This window comes from Staurois parvus, unplaced genomic scaffold (assembly GCF_062004578.1).
Source record: "Staurois parvus isolate SC_StPar_1 unplaced genomic scaffold, SC_StPar_1.0 ptg000302l, whole genome shotgun sequence".
In the NCBI taxonomy this organism is placed as follows: Eukaryota; Metazoa; Chordata; class Amphibia; order Anura; family Ranidae; genus Staurois; species Staurois parvus.
The window spans coordinates 1643967-1661107 of record NW_028318098.1 but is presented as its reverse complement, the minus strand read 5'-3'; the positions used below and the strand labels follow the sequence as shown (position 1 = coordinate 1661107).

General features: G+C 45.6%; 1 protein-coding gene across 1 annotated transcript in view; it reads left to right on the top strand.

Moving 5' to 3' along the window:
* The window catches only part of LOC149457845 (proteinase-activated receptor 1-like), a 94277-nt gene that overhangs the window by 47415 nt on the left and 29721 nt on the right, over positions 1–17141 (top strand). The window contains exon 6 of the mRNA XM_089683088.1: positions 2381–2400. Coding sequence (XP_089539214.1) covers positions 2381–2400 — 20 coding nt within the window. The remainder of the gene's footprint in view (positions 1–2380; positions 2401–17141) is intronic.

The following is a 17141-nucleotide window of genomic DNA, read 5'->3' as shown; positions in this document are numbered from 1 at the left end:
GCGGTACAGAGGGTCGGGCAGAGAATGGTCAGGGTCACAAGCCGGGGATCAAGCAGGAGAAGTCAGCAGAGGTCAGGATCAGGCAGGGTCGGCAACAAGTCAGACAGGAATAGGAATACAGGATACAAGGTACAGGGGCCCATGGAAAAACACACACCAAGGCCCTGACTTTGAGTCTGGCCATTCCTTAAATACAACCCCTGCAATCAGCTTCAGATGTTTGGCTGATTGCAGGGGTGAGGCTCTGATTGCTGAGAGCGCCCGCTGGCCAGCCCTGGTACTGCAGCCCACAAGGCAGGTGAGTCCCACCATTATTGGCAAATCCATTCCTGACAGTACCCCCCCCTCAAGGAGCGGCCTCAGGATGCTCCAAACAGTCCTAGCTGGGCATAATGTTCCACCGCCCGGGTCCGGTAACTGGCGGGATATCAAAGACTGGCACATCGGGCTGGGCACCGGACAGAGGCACATCGGGCTGGGCACCGGACAGAGGCACATCGGGCTGGGCACCGGACAGAGGCACATTGGGCTGAACACCGGACAGAGGCACATCGGGCTGGGCACCGGACAGAGGCACATCGGGCTGGGCACCGGACAGAGGCACATCGGGCTGGGCACCGGACAGAGGCACATCGGGCTGGGCACCGGACAGAGGCACATCAGGCTGAACACCGGATTACCAGGCGGAGCAGCGGGCATCGGGCCACAAGGCGGAGCAGCAGGCACCGGGCCATCAGGCGGAGAAGCAGGCACAGGGCCGTCAGGCAAAGCAGCAGGCACCGGGCCATCAGGCAAAGCAGCAGGCACCGGGCCGTCAGGTGAAGCAGCAGGCACCGGGCCGTCAGGTGAAGCAGCAGGCACCGGGCCATCAGGCGAAGCAGCAGGCACCGGGCCATCAGGCGGAGCAACAGGCACCGGGCCACCAGGCGGAGCAGCAGGCACCGGGCCACCAAGCGGAGCAGCAGGCACCGGGCCACCAGGCGGAGCAGTAGGCACCGGGCCACCAGGCGGAGCAGCAGGCACCAGGTCATCTGGCAAGACAGCGGGCACCGAGTCATCTGGCAAGACCGCGGGCACTGAGTCATCTGGCAAGACAGCGGGCACCGAGTCACCAGGCACGACAGCGAGCTCTGAGTCAACCGGCACGACAGCGAGCTCCGAGTCAACTGGCACGACAGCGGGCACTGAGTCATCAGGCATCGGGTCATCTGGCTCGACAGCGGGCATCGGGTCATCTGGCTCGACAGCGGGCATCGGGTCATCTGGCTCGACAGCGAGCATCGGGTCATCTGGCATCAGGTCATCTGGCTCGACAGCGGGTACCGGGCCATCAGGCTTTAGATCGTCTGGCTCGACAGCGGGCATCGGGTCATCAGGCACGACAGCGGGCATCTGGTCACCAGGCATGACAGCGGGCACTGGGTCATCAGGCATTGGATCATCTGGCTCAACAGCGGGCATCGGGTCACCAGGCATCAGGTCATCTGGCTCGACAGCAGGCACCGAGTCATCTGGCAAGACAGTGGGCACCGAGTCATCAGGCACGACAGCTGGCATCGGGTCACCAGGCATCAGGTCATCTGGCTCGATAGCGGGCACCGAGTCATCTGGCAAGACAGCGGGCATCGGGTCATCAAACAAGACAGCGTGCACCGAGTCATCTGGCAAGACAGCGGGCATCGGGTCATCAAACAAGACAGCGGGCTCCGAGTCATCTGGCAAGACAGCGGGCACCAGGTCATCTGGCAAGACAGCGGGCATCAGGTCATCAAGCAAGACAGCAGGCTCCGAGTCATCTGGCAAGACAGCGGGCATCGGGTCATAAGGCATCAGGTCATCTGGTTCAACAGCGGGCATCGGGTCACCAGGTATTGGATCGTCTGGCTCGACAGCGGGCATTGGGTCACCAGGCATTGGATTGTCTGGCTCGACAGCAGGTACCGGTCATCGGGCATTGGATCGTCTGGCTTCGACAGCGGGCATTGGGTCACCAGGCATCAGGTCATCTGGCTCGACAGCGGGCACCGAGTTACCTGGCATGATAGAATCATTAGGCTGGATCAGTTCATCAGGCTGGGTACAGACATCAGGCTGGGTAGAGACATCAGGCTGAATTGCGGGTGCCGAGGCACCAGGCTGAACCACGGAAGGCGGGTTCTCAGACGGCAGGCTGACCGGTTTGGATACTGGCAGGATGGTACTGGTTGGAAAGAATTTTCGCTTTTTCTGGTTTTAGTTACTGGAGCACTGTAAGTAAACGCAGGTCTGTAAACGAATGGAGCAGCTAAAGACAGAGAAGAGCTGGAGGATGGAACAGAGGAGGGAGCAGTTGCTACAGAGGACTTCTTTACAGGGTTAAAGAAAGGATAGGTGCAGCGAGTGGGAGCAGGGGACTGGTATGTGGTAGTTAGCAGAGTATACTGGGCCATCACTGGGGGTGCTGCCGGGGATGCAGGAAGAGTGCCTTGAGCAGAGGAATGATGTTGCAAGCTGGCTGAGGTGGGTGCAACAAATCTGTCCATGTGTGCAGTACTGGTTGAAGAAAACTCAGCTTACACATAGCCTGTCTGACCAAAGACTGCACTGCGTTTATGCAATCCATAAGCACATGTGATGGACAAGCTGCAAAATGCTCATGGAAGCAATCTGGATCATCCTCCAACAACCATACCAGTGATTCCACTTGATCCACACTAAATGGGGGGAAAAAGTCATTCCTGCTTTCAGGGGTACAGGACCGAGCCAACTCAGCACAAACCTGGATCAATGGCTGCACCTCAGAAAACTCTGTGCCCTGATCTACTAGGCAATGAGAGATCTTTATACACTTTAGTAGTTGATCCCTGGGATACTCCTTCAGAGTCTGATAAGCGTAGTCTTTGTCATCAAACACTAGCAGAGATAAATACACCACCTCATCAAGATTCATCCTACCCAGCAACAATAAGCCAAGATGGCTTCCCTGTGCAGCCACTTCTGGTCAGGATTGGCCTTGGTGTAATGTCAGGGCTCCAGGTATGACCAGAGGTGTGTGGACTGACACAGGGAAACGCAGGCTTCAGATATGGTATAAACAATATAATTTATTAAGACTAACAATACAAAACGCAGTGCAAAACTAAACATAAACACAGTGCAAACAAACCAAACCACCCACCGATAACAATACATACAATACAAAGAGTAGTCAGGCAGGCCGGGTCAGTAGCAAATGGGCAAACGGAGTACCAGGAACAGGGGGGAGAGTGGTAGGGGTCACAAGCTGGGTTCAGTAACTCACGGGCAGCGCGGTACAGAGGGTCGGGCAGAGAATGGTCAGGGTCACAAGCCAGGGATCAAGCAGGAGAAGTCAGCAGAGGTCAGGATCAGGCAGGGTCGGCAACAAGTCAGACAGGAACAGGAATACAGGATACAAGGTACAGGGGCCCATGGAAAAACACACACCAAGGCCCTGACTGTGAGTCTGGCCATTCCTTAAATACAACCCCTGCAATCAGCTTCAGATGTTTGGCTGATTGCAGGGGTGAGGCTCTGATTGCTGAGAGCACCCACTGGCCAGCCCTGGTACTGAAGCCCACAAGGCAGGTGAGTCCCACCATTATTGGCAAGTCCATTCCTGACAGCTCCACGCACTGCATACCACTCCCTCAGAAGAAGTTGTATGACGGAACGCATTAGGGCGTGGCTAGCCGGTGACATCACCACGCACGCTGATTCCCATGTCCGGACCACGTGATTGCACCATTGCCATCTTGGTTGCAGGCAGGCTGGTGAGAAGCTGGAGAGAGAGCATGTGGCTCTGATTGTTAACAAATGCTGTATATTTTCAAACTCATTGTGAGTGCTGTTTTAATGGGGGGTTTGTTATCTTAATAAATTTGATGGATGATACTGCACTATGGTGAGTATTCTTTTTATTCACATGTACTATTTGGAAATGTGAGGATTTCTTTAACCTCCCAGGCGGTATTCCCGAGTGTAGCTTGGGGTAAAGTTTCAGTACCACAAACGGTAACCCTGAGCTACACACGGGAATACCATGTGGCGCTGCTCCGCGATCCCTCGATCACTTACCTTGTCCTGCGCTCCCGCGATGTCCCCCCTGCAGTGTCCCTGGCAATGTAATCCGGCGGATGCCGGCATCTGTCTTCTGGGTTCCATCCCCTGCGAGTGTCGGGACGTACAGGGGATGGAACGGCGGGAAATTTGAAAATGACAAAAAGTGACATTCACTAAAATCACATAGTAAAACCTTACTGTATCAAACCATTTCACATACATTTTGTCCTGAGTGCTTTGTCCGGCGCCCTGCCTGCATTTTTACTGTTCTTATTGCCTGGAAATTGAGAAACGTCCATGGTGACCAAAAAGCGTCACTTTAGGTCAAAAGCGGTTTTAGACCAGCTAGAGAACAGCGATAGTAAATCAGAACCACTTGCAGAATTGAGTGATAATGATTTGAGGGGGAAATTTGTCATCAGACACTGAAAACAATTTTGCAGCGATGTGCAAATTTGGCGCTATATTTTAAATTTCAGTGTTTTTGGTTTGATTTATATTATTGAATTAAATTTATTATTATTATTATATTATTATTTTTTATGATTATTTATTAAATTATAATTTATGATTTCATGTTTCAAGTTTTCTCCTACCCGGGATGTTTACTAGACTCTTGTTCGCACAGATTTCAGTGAGTTATTCCTAAGCATTACAGGCCTACAATATAAAACGCCAAATTTCCATGCAAAATAATGGTACCGCTTTCAGCACCAAAAATCTGAAATAATCATACTGCCAGGGAGGTTAAGCTGGAGCTCAGTGGTGGAATGCTGGATATTTAAAGATACGCTGGTTTATCACCAGTTTGTGGTGAGTGTGCAATTTGATGGGGTGTTTTGTGCACTGAATATCACATTGGTGAAGGAGGATCTCATTGCTTCATTTATTGAGGATCATATTCAACAATATATGGACTTCTCTGAATGGATTATATGTGGACTTCCTATATATGATCTTTGCACTGATTAATTTATTGCACACACATGGTGGTGGATGTATTAATTGATTAATATATTGTATATATCATTTTATTTATTTATTGATTTGGTTTAGGGTTGCGCTATTTGTGGTTATTTGATTTATCACAATTTATTACTATAATGCACCACTTCGCCCAGAAAATTGTTGCAATTATAAATGTTACGGAATTCTCATGTTTATTTAGTTTGTTTGCATTGGTATGACACAAAAAAGTGGAGAAACAAAAAGCAAAATCTGATACATTTCACACAAAACTCTGAAAATGGACTGGACAAAATTATTGGCACTCTCAATTTAATATTTGGTAGCACGCCCCTTGGAACAAATAACTGAAATCAATTGCTTCCTGTAACCATTAATGTGTTTCTTACACCTCTCTACTGAAATTTTCGACAACTCTTTTTTTCGCCAAATACTCTTTGGCTCTTAGATTGGAAGGGTTCCTTTTCCCAGCTTCTGTTCTGAGATCTCTCCACAGGTGCTCTGTGTTATTGAGATCTGGACTCACTGTAACAAGTACAGTTCTCTCCAGTGCTTTGTCTGAAACCATTTCTGGGGGCTACTTGGCAGGGCAGCTTCAATCCCTCCATGTGTATTTCCCCTCTGAACTATCAGCTTTTTGTCATGTGCTTTAGTTTATTGTCCTGCTGTAAGACCCATAACTGCTGATGGAGACCCAACTTTCTGACACCGGGCCCTACATTGCACCCCAGAATTCTTTGGTAGTCTTCAGATTTGATAATGCCATGCACACAATCAAGACATCCAGTGCCTGAAGCAGCAAAGCAAAACCAAAACATCAGTGATCCTCCACCAAGTTTGACTGTATGGACTGTATTCTTTTCTTTAACCCCTTGCCCTCCAGAGGATTTACCCCCCTTCCTGACCGGGCCATTTTTTGCATTACGGCGCTGTGTTATTTTAACTGACAATTGCGCGGTCATGCAATGATGCAACCAAATGAAATTTGTGTCCTTTTTTCTCACAGATTGTGCTTTCTTTTGGTGGTATTTGATCACCTGTGCGTTTTTTACATTTTTTGCACTATAAAAAAAAAATAGACCGACAATTTTGAGAAAAAAAACAATATTTTTGACTTTTTGCTATTAAACATGTCTAGTAAAACAATTTAAAGAATCACAATTTCTCATAAGTTTAAGCCAAAATGTGTTTTGCTATATATCTTAGCTAAAAAAAAATCCCAATACGTGTAAATTAATTGGTTTACATGAAAGATATAGCGTTTACAAATGGCGGTGTATATACCAACTTATTTCGGGACTGCGGGACTGTAGTGGGCATTCTGACACTGGGGGGGAACTAACTTGGTGTCACTGACATCCCCAGTGACACCAACACACTGATCAGTTAACTGTGTGCTGTTTTACTAGGGGCTGTGTGTTAGTGCTTCACTGTGAGCACACTGCTTTGCATGGCTGTGCCATACACAGCCATGCAAAGCAGTGTGCACGAGCTGACAGGGAGGACAACTGTTTTGTTTACAATCAGTTCTCTCCCCCCATTGGAGATGCTCGGCAATCACCGGGCGCTATCGTGTAATCACCTGTTGGGACCCGGTGATTAACAGACGCGGCTGTGAATGGCGGCGTGGGTAGGGTGCACACACGTGCCCCTTACCTGGAGATGCAAAATCACATATATATGCGTAATTTTGTGTATCCGTGCTGCCCTGTAGCAGTACTTCTGTAGTAGTACTTCAGTACGGGAAATGGTTAAAGGCCTGATTTCTTTTTCTGAAAAAGCTGTCATTTTGTTTCATCTGTTCACACAGTACATTCTCCCAAAATAATTTTGGCTTCCTCAGGTAAGTTTTGGTGAACTCCAATCTGGCTTTTTTATGTTTCTGTGTCAGCAGTGGGGTCCTCCTGGGTCTCCTACTATAGTGCCCCTTTTCATTCATTCAGACTCCAGGTCCATGCCCACCTCTCTATTTGCAACACACCTTCATATGCCACTCCACAAAGTTGACCCCTCGAACCAGTCTCTGGACTGCTAAGTATAACATTTTTTTTCTATTCTGCACCCATATTTTATCTCTGAACATCAAGGACCTTAATTCTAACACCAGAAACACCTGGTGCTAAGGGGGTTTAGGCATTCTACAGCAGATATCATTTTTGTACAGAAGACTCATCTGAGAAAAATTGGTATGAGGGCATTTGCTTTTAAAGGCTTAAGGTTTTTTACCGGAATGTATTCAATTCTAAACTCTCCCTTATACAGGTGAAACTCAAAAAATTAGAATATCGTGCAAAAGTTAATTTACTTCAGTAATGCAACTTAAAAGGTGAAACTAATATATGAGATAGACACATTACATGCAAAGCAAGATAGTTCAAGCCGTGATTTGTCATCATTGTGATGATTATGGCTTACAGCTCATGAAAACCCCAAATCCACAATCTCAGAAAATGAGAATATTGTGAAAAGGTGCAATATTCTCGGCTCAAAGTGTCCCACTCTAATCAGCTAATGAAGCCATAACACCTGCAAAGGGTTCCTGAGCCTTTAAATGGTCTCTCAGTCTGGTTCAGTAGGAATCACAATAATGGGAAAGACTGCTGACCTGACAGTTGTGCAGAAAACCATCATTGACACCCTCCATAAGGAGGGAAAGCCTCAAAAGGTAATTGCAAAAGAAGCTGTATGTTCCCAAAGTGCTGTATCAAAGCACATTATTAGAAAGTTATGTGGAAGGGAAAAGTGTGGAAGAAAAAGATGCACAAGCAGCAGAAATGACCCCTGCCTGGAGAGGATTGTCAGGAAAAGGCTATTCAAAAGTGTTGGGGACTTTCACAAGAAGTGGATTGAGGCTGGAGTCAGTGCATCAAGAGCCACCACACACAGACGGATCCTGGACATGGGCTTCAAATGTCATATTCCTCTTGTCAAGTCACTCCTGAACAAACAATGTCAGAAGCATCTTACCTGGGCTAAAAAAAACCAGAGCTGGTCTGTTGCTCAGTGGTCCAAAGTCTTCTTTTCTGATGAGAGCAACTTTTGCATCTCATTTGGAAACGAAGGACCCCGAGTATGGAGGAAGAATGGAGAGGCCCAAGGACGCAGAGTATGGTGGAAGAATGGAGAGGCCCAAGGACCCAGAGTATAGAGGAAGAATAGAGAGGCACACACTGCAAGATGCTTGAAGTCCAGTGTGAAGTTTCCACAGTCTGTGTTGATCTGGGGAGCCATGTCATCTGCTGGTGTTGGTCCACTGTGCTTCATTAAGTCCAGGGTCAACGCAGCCGTCTACCAGGGGATTTTGGAGCACTTCATGCTTCCTTCCGCAGACAAGCTTTATGGGGGGATGTTGACTTCATTTTCCAGCAGGACTTGGCACCTCCCCACACTGCCAAAAGCACCAAAACCTGGTTCAATGACCGTGGGATTACTGTGCTTGATTGGCCAGCAAACTCGCCTGACCTGAACCCCATAGAGAATCTATGGGGCATTGCCAAGAGAAAGATGAGAGACATGAGACCAAACAATGCAGAAGAGCTGAAGGCCACTATTGAAACATCCTGGTCTTCTATAATACCTCAGCAGTGCCACAGGCTGATAGCTCCCATGCCACGCCGCATTGAGGCAGTAATTGCTGCAAAAGGAGCCCAAACCAAGTACTGAGTACATATAAATGCTTATACTTTTCAGAGGTCCGATACTGTTCTATGTACAATCCTTGTATTATTGATTGCATGTAATATTCTCATTTTCTGAGATTGCGGATTTGGGTTTTTCATGAGCTGTAAGCCATAATCATCACAATGATGACAAATCACGGCTTGAACTATCTTGCTTTGCATGTAATGAGTCTATCTCATATTAGTTTCACCTTTTAAGTTGCATTACTGAAATAAATTAACTTTTGCACCATATTCTAAGTTTTTGAGTTTCACCTGTACTTACCTGAGCCCAATCTTGACCCAGCGATGTGAAGAAGAGCAGCTCTATCCCTTTTCATTGGCTCAAAGATAACAGTAGGAGCCATTGGCTCCCACTGCTGTCAATCACAGCCAGTGAGGAGGGAGCAGGAGATAGGGTGGAGCCACACTCTGTGTGTCAATGGACACAACAATTGGGGCTCTGGAGCAACTCTGCACAAGTGTCCCCACAGCAAGTGGCTTTCCATTGGGAAACTCAGCAGAGGGGAGGAGCCAAGAGCACTGTTGGGGACCCAGGAAGAGGTCTGCTGAGTACAAAACCATTGCACAGACCAGGTAAGTATAACATGTTTATTATGTTTAAAAAAATAAAGTTTACAATTACTTTAAGCATTTCCCCAAATCTATATAGCTTCTAATTCTAAGAAAAAAGCAGGTGTAGCAACCCTCATTAGAAAAAAGTTCCGCATCCCAATTTGAAAATTTCCCACTGACACCCTAGACCAGTGATGGCGATCCTTTTTGAGCCCGAGTGCCCAAACTGCAACACAAAACCAACTTGATTATTCCAAAGTGCCAACACTGCAATTAAACCTGAATACTGAGGTTTTAGTTTAGAAAAAACAACTCACACAATTGTCCGAACTAGATAACATCTTTTGTCTTAAAAGAAAAACACAATAACAGGGCTTTCAGTGATACAGATTTTGATGGGTAACACTTCTGGGCACTGATGGGTGACACTGCTGGGCACTGATGAGTGGCAGTGCTGGGCTGCACTGATAATTGGTGCCCTGATTTTTAGTGCAGATCCCCCCTGTCACATCTGCCCATCTGCTGGTTATTGGCAGTACTTTCTCCACTCTGTCACAGCATGAAGAAAGTGCAGCCGATAACCGGCAACTGTATTTACATTGTGATCATCTGTGTCATTGGGCGCAGCTGATCACGTGCTAAAAGGCCGCTGTATTTACATTGTGATCATCTGTGTCCATAGGACACAGCGATCACTGACAGCACCAGGTGTGCATCACTGGGGGTGCACAGGGGGCGTGTTCTGGAAGGCCATATTTTGGCTATAGTGCAGTTGGCAAGTAGTTTTAATCTCACCTCTGATAGTGTCGGTGTGGCTTCCAACCAAGCAGCCTATTCCCATCCACACTGAACTCGTCACCCCTGGCCCCGGAGCAGTGTGGGAGCCGCTTCCTCTCATCCACGCCCATCCCTTGATATGTCACCCCTGGGGCCAGAGCCGTGTGGGAGCCGCTTCCTCTCATCCACGCCCACTCTGGCCCCAGAGACATGTGGGAGATGTAGTTCGATGGGAGGTATGGTGTGGACAAGATCTGGATGGCCAGTCAGTGTGCGTGGTCTTTGTGCGCTCATCTTCTTCTTCATGTCGTGCCCACTGAAATGGCTCTATGCGCCAGCTCTGGCATGCATGCCATAGGTTCATCATCACTGCCCTAGGCCATTCATTCTTAAAAGCACATGGAAGAACACTGACCTTACCCTCTGTAATCTATACCTCCCCAATTCAAATCAAACAACCTTTCTGGCAATGGGCTACAAATATCTTTTCAGCTTTCAACACAAATCTCTATACTCTTGGTTACTGGGGGGATTCAAACATGTCCTATTCCTCCTGTATTAATAAACCCACAATCAACAAAAAAAAACCAAACATATATATATATATATATATATATATATATATATATATATATCACTTTCCATAAAACATGCCTTGTTCAATGGGTGGAGAACAGCCCACGCGTTGGATGAGCTATTTACTTTTTACTCATACCCTCACAAATCCCATTCGTGAATAGATTGCTTTTTGTGATTGCATCAGCACTGATTGTATGTAAAGGCCCCAACATTCACCCTATATATTGGTCTGACCATGCACCCATAACCCTTTCACTTTCGCTTCATCACATGCCATTTAGATTATTCGTTTTTACTCAAACATGGACAACATGAACATATGTATCTGGATATCCAAAATGGCGTCCACGTCCGGAATGACGTCACCACGCCTTGCCCTGTCACTACGTGCCGACGCGTTGCATCACAATAACCACGTGACCCTGAAGAAGTCACATGGTTATCGTGACGCAACGCATCGGCACGTAGTGACAGGACGAGGCATGGTGACGTCATTCCAGATGCGGACGCCATCTTGGATATCCAGATACATATGCACATTCCCTTAGCAGTGGATCTATGCGAGTTATATGCATTTTCCATGTGACTGGGCAATTTTAATCTTCATTAATAAAGCGGTTTGCAGTATTACACTATGGGAGGTCTGCTTTGTTGTTTATGACTCTCTGGTGAGATCCGGTACGGATTGGAGCCAGGTGACAGGAGACCATGGTGGAGACATTTGAACATCTAGAGGGGCTCATCAGCGGTTGTGACCATCCTGGTTTATGTGGATATTCCACAAAGTGAGTTGACCCTTGTGGTTGCATTAAGGAGGTGAGGAGGCACTTTGGCTGTTCATGGATATCACTTATAGAGTGTGGCACTTATGATCATCATCCACATCCATGTGTCTGTGTTCCTGCACCTCAATAGAACATTTGGACTAATATTTATACACAGTGTGGACTTTTTACACATGTTATGTTCCCTTGAGAGGAATCACTTGTGTCACTATCACTTGATCCCCATATTGGGTGTTTGTTTTGTTGATGGTCACGTGTGTGTATATGTCCTTAATCATTTATTTAGATGCACATAGCGCTACACCATTTTTTGCATTATTATTAAGAGCTTTGTGGTTGAAGTTAGGTGTTAGCTGCTTAGGAGAGGGCATCCATTTGCAGCGCAGGAGGCCTTTCTTTTTCTTTGTGTAGAGGGGAGACTGTTGGACAGAGTAGCAGTGGAAGCGGAACTTGGAAGAATGAATGCAAAACCTTTGTCACAGTGCCGGAGTCCAAGAAGTAGCAGAGCTGGCAGTGGTTTACCTAGCCTTTCCCTCATCATCAGAAACCTCTCCCTAGAGCTAAGAATGCTACCCCTATCCGGTCTGGATCCTGTCCCTAGTATATTCGTTTTGCAACTGTGTACCAACTGCAGCAGGGCATTGCCCCTACTAAAGATGGCTGCTGAGATCATCCAGTGTTGCAGTGTCCTCTCGGATCACTGCTCCTCTGGTGACACCTAAGCAAGCTTAAGAAGAACTGTGTTCCTCTCCCCCTCCATTTACTCTGCACAGTGGTCAGCAACACAGCACCATCTACAGAATGGAGGGTAAACTACACCTGCCTACAAGTGGAAAGAAAAAATGCCGAATGTTAAAGGTTAATGAGTTTTAAAAATACAATGTAAAAGGAACTGTCACCGACACATGCAGTATAATCAAAAGGTACAAGAGGAGAGAGTATACATATTTTAAAAAGAAATGTTATACTTTATTTACACCATCTAAAACCAAGCAAAATATAATGTGATGAAATGTTAAGCTACAGCTGGAAAAAAATAGAACTCTGAATGGTTATATGTCTCTTTGGTAATTCCAGTTTGTAAAGACTGTGGATGTATAATCAAGTTGTTAGCCAAGACTTGGGATTTTAGATGATCAACGTCTGTGGTCAATGGAGAGGGGGGCATTGGTGCTCTGTGAGGGGGGGGGGTAAGGGTACACCAAGTCCTCAGTTTGGGGAGAGAAGGGCACAGGTACTCTGCTAAGGGAGGGCACTGGTGTTCTGTGGAGGGAAAGAAATAACACTGGTATGCTGTGGAAGGAGAAGGGGGGGCATTGGTATGTTATGGAGGGAGAGGGGGCACTGGTACTCTGTGGAGGGGCACTGGTACTCTGTAGAGGTGGAGATGGAACTGGAACTCTGTGGAGGGAGAGGGGGCACTGGTACTCTGTGGAGGGAGAGGGGACACTGGTACTCTTTAGCAGTGGAGGGGGCACTGGTACTCTTTAGCAGTGGAGCAGTGGAGGGGGCACTGGTACTCTTTAGCAGTGGAGGGGGCACTGGTACTCTTTAGCAGTGGAGCAGTGGAGGGGGCACTGGTACTCTGTGGAGGTGGTGGGGGCACTGGTACTCTGTGGAGGTGGAGGGGGCAATAGTATTCTGTTGAGGTGGAGAGGGAACTGGTACTCTGTGGAGGTGGAGGGTGCACTGGTACTCTTTGGAGGGAGAGGGGGCACTGGTACTCTTTGGAAGTGGAGGGGGCACTGATACTCTGTGGAGGGAGAGGGGGCACTGGTACTATGTGGAGGGAGAGGGGGCACTGGTACTCTGTAGAGGTGAAGGGGGCACTGGTACTATGTGGAGGGAGAGGGGGCACTGGTACTCTGTAGAGGTGAAGGGGGCACTGGTACTATGTGGAGGGAGAGGGGGCACTGGTACTATGTGGAGGGAGAGGGGGCACTGGTACTCTGTGTACCTGCATTACCAGGAAAATCTGTTCAGAAATTTTCCAGGATTGCAAATTTAATACCCCCAGGTTTCACCTTGAACCCATGGCAGCAGTGCACCCATACTTCATCCCTATTTACTGATTATTATTCTTGAGGTTTCCAGAAAAAAATCTAACATGGATAGTTGGAAGTTATGTTTTTTAACTGAAAAAACAATTGTTTAATTAAAGAAGAACTGAATTGTGTGTCATGATTGGATGATTCTCTGACATTATACTCTGATACTTTTACAGATGACGGTTCCACGTTTACCATCTTAGGTAAGGAAATCATCATACAATATTATTTCATGTTTAACAAATTACTGTTTTGACTTAAAATATGTCTACAAGTTGTTTTGTTTCTATCATTCTCCTATTTGCTTTAAAAGGTATAACTCTTTGCCCTGAGATACGGACACTTTAGTTCCAGCAATACGCATATCACCTAATGTTCTAATTATTATTATACAGGATTTATATATAGCCAACAGTTTATGCAGTGCTTTACAACTTAAATAATGATCAGGATTGGGGTAAGAGGACCTGTCATGTTATTATGGACAGGGATGGGGTAAGACTACCTGTCATGTTATAATGGACAGGATTAGGGTAAGAGGACCTGTCATGTTAAGCCAAAAACAAAATCTAATTTCTTTATAAATTTAGGCCAAAATGTATTCTGCTACATGTCTTTGGTAAAAAAAAAAAGTCCCATCAAGTGTATATTAAGTGGTTTGTGTGAAATTTTTAGAGTCTACTATGGTATATATATTTGCAAATTGATCAATCCTGATGTACTGACGGCCAATCTCATTTTGTGAGGCCCTAAAATGGCAGGAAAGTACAAATACCCCCCAAATAGCCCTGTTTTGGCAAATGGGCAATCTGAGATATTTAGTAAGAGGCATGGTGAGTTTTTTGCACTTGCAATTTTTTGGAGTATGAAAAAAATTAGTTTTTTCTCACTTTTGTTTCTTATTACATACTGTCACTAGAGCAGGACAATGTCCTCGTATGACTGGTGTAGCGGTGGTCAGGGATACTGACTGGTGAAAGCATGTAGAACAAAAAACTTTTTTCCTTTTTTTTTTCCTATTTTTTTTTTTACATCCTGTCATCAAAGTAGCTCAGTGTCACCATATGACACTGTATTATTCTAGGGGGTGATCAGGAATTTTTTTACACTGTTTTTTTGCTTATACAGTGAGAATCACTGTATACACAATAGTTTTTGCTGTCATGAATGGGTTATCCATTCATGAACAGCTTGCTTATGGTTGTGATCTGTGATTGGCTACAGCTAATCATAAGGTACAGGTAGCCAGGTACCATGTGATTGCTATGAGCCAATCATAGATCACAACAGTAAGCAAGCTTTATATCAATGGAAAACCATTCATGACAGGTTGTTTACATTGTTAGCCTGTAATCACTTTGACCAATCACAGCGATCACATGATACCCGGATACTGGTAACTGTGGCAGGGCGGCAAGTGGCTGATGAACAGCTTGAATTTTTAATTTGGAGTTTCTTTAAGACCTTCTCTAAGAACTCCTTATGCTATTCATGGGTTCTACTAAAGACAGTCATGTCTTCCACGTACCCTATTACCTCAGTCAAGTTTACGTTGCTCACCATCTGCTCCATCAGTCGCTCGAAGGTTGTAGGAATTCAAAACAGATTTTTGGGGGATCCTGTCATATTTATAGAACCCCAACAGGCAGATGAAGGAAGTCTTTTCCTGATATTCTGGATGCATGGGAATCTGATGGTACCTACTGCTTGGGTCCAACACACTGGACGGCTTCACCCACGACAGACATTGTAGAGCATCCTCTATCCATAGGGTGGTATACTGGTCAGGAATAGTCCTTCTGCTGAAGGTGCGATATTCAATGCACATCTTCAGGGAACCATTCTTCTTTATTGGTTCACCTTCTGTAACATGGGATACATTCCCTTTTAAACATGTGCAATTAGTTTTGGCCTGAATCTAAATTCGGACAAATTTTTGGTTATTTAGAGATTCGTATGTATTCAAATCTCTGAACAACAATAGTAACAAATTTCATTAAAATTTTCTTTGTTTTTTTTCTTTTCTAACAACTTTCAGATTTTCTGAACAATTTGAATCGGTTGAAAAATGTATCAGTGGATCTGAATTCTGTGTGAAGACTAACTGAATGTTAATGAGTGGGCTGGGAAGCCGTCCACCTTATCCCTAACAAGCGATGATTAATCACCTGTCAGTCATTTCCCCACTGACAGCTGAATGTGAAAAAACTAATTTATCTGAAACAAAATGATTTTTTTTGTTCTGCACATGTCTATTCTATCACAGAGCTCCTTGTAAGTCCAGGAGGAGGATGAGGGCACACAATAACCAAGGTGTTGAGTGTATTAAACTAGTACAGATGGATAACATGCCAGTCCGACAGGCTAATACCCATCATAAGGGAACTGTTTAGCTCCAAATATCCCCAGTTTCCAGATCCTCCAGATTCAGCAGGCGTAGGTGTTTTAAATGTTTATAGAAGTCCTGGTACAGCAGGGTCACTTGAGAATCCAAATCAATATGGGCATTTGTGTAGAAACTGGGGTTGGAAATCCATGTGGTCTATGCTTGCACTTCCCTCTAAGCATGATGATGCTTTTGCTGTCTATTCTGAGTTTTAGAAGATTGGCATGTATGGTCTTTCCTGGATGAAATATCTGGGGTCAAAGAAAGTGAGTAAGATGGTCTTTCAGCAGGTGGGGCCCTATCTGAGACTTTAGGCCTCCCCTGTCATTTCTTTTCTTCTTTAGAATTGAAGATGGCTGTCATGGGTAGGCACCTGGTTGCCTCCTGTCACTGGCTTTTGGACTTTAACTGTCTCATACAACTGTGTCAGCAGTGTCCCACTCCTCCACAATTAATGCAAATCACTTGGCTTTGAACAGGGTTTGAAGATGGATCATACCCCAGAACACTCTCTTTAGGGGATTTAGTGATTTTGTCAACCAGTAGTCATCATTTCTATCACTTGTGACATCTGAGATTTCAGGGTTGCTATTTTTAATTTGACTTCTACCTCATTCACTGACCCAACTTCACCTGACAATCCCATTCTCAAACTAAGCATGACTTCTTGGCCTCAAACATTGCCTCCACGTCTCTCTCTCTACCATAACGAATTTGGCATATCTTAGCAATGTGTTCTTTTTCAATGTCTTAAACTGGATCCAGACTGGGTCAGAATGTAGGGCACCTCTCAGGATCTGCTTAACTACAGCTTTATCTACAAATACAGGCTTTTTGAGCACAATTTGGTACAGTGTCTTGTATATTCTCTGGATATACTCAGACAGTCCCTAACTCTTATGTTGAAACGTGGTTGAACTAATAAAATCATAAGAATTCTCCTTTTCTCCCAAATTACTGTAGCAACTCCTCTCAAACTCTTGGTGATACATTGTTTCTACTGAGCTTCTGACATCTCCTATTCTTCCAAAGTCTGCACAGTCTGTTCCATTCGGGTCTCATATTGTTCTTCAATGAGCATTGGCTGTAGCCCAGAAAAGATTCTTCAGAGCACCCTGTAGCTTTCTCCTGAGTAGACAATGCTAACCTGATCACACCTGTCATAAAGTCTCCCAAAGTAGTAAAAGACGTGACCACAGTGGTGACTGAGGTTGTTGAAACAGAAACCCCTTCCATTGGTGTTGCCTGAATTTAATGCTCTGGGTTGGCAGTTTTAGCTAAACTAAAGCAGCCTCAAGTTGTTGGT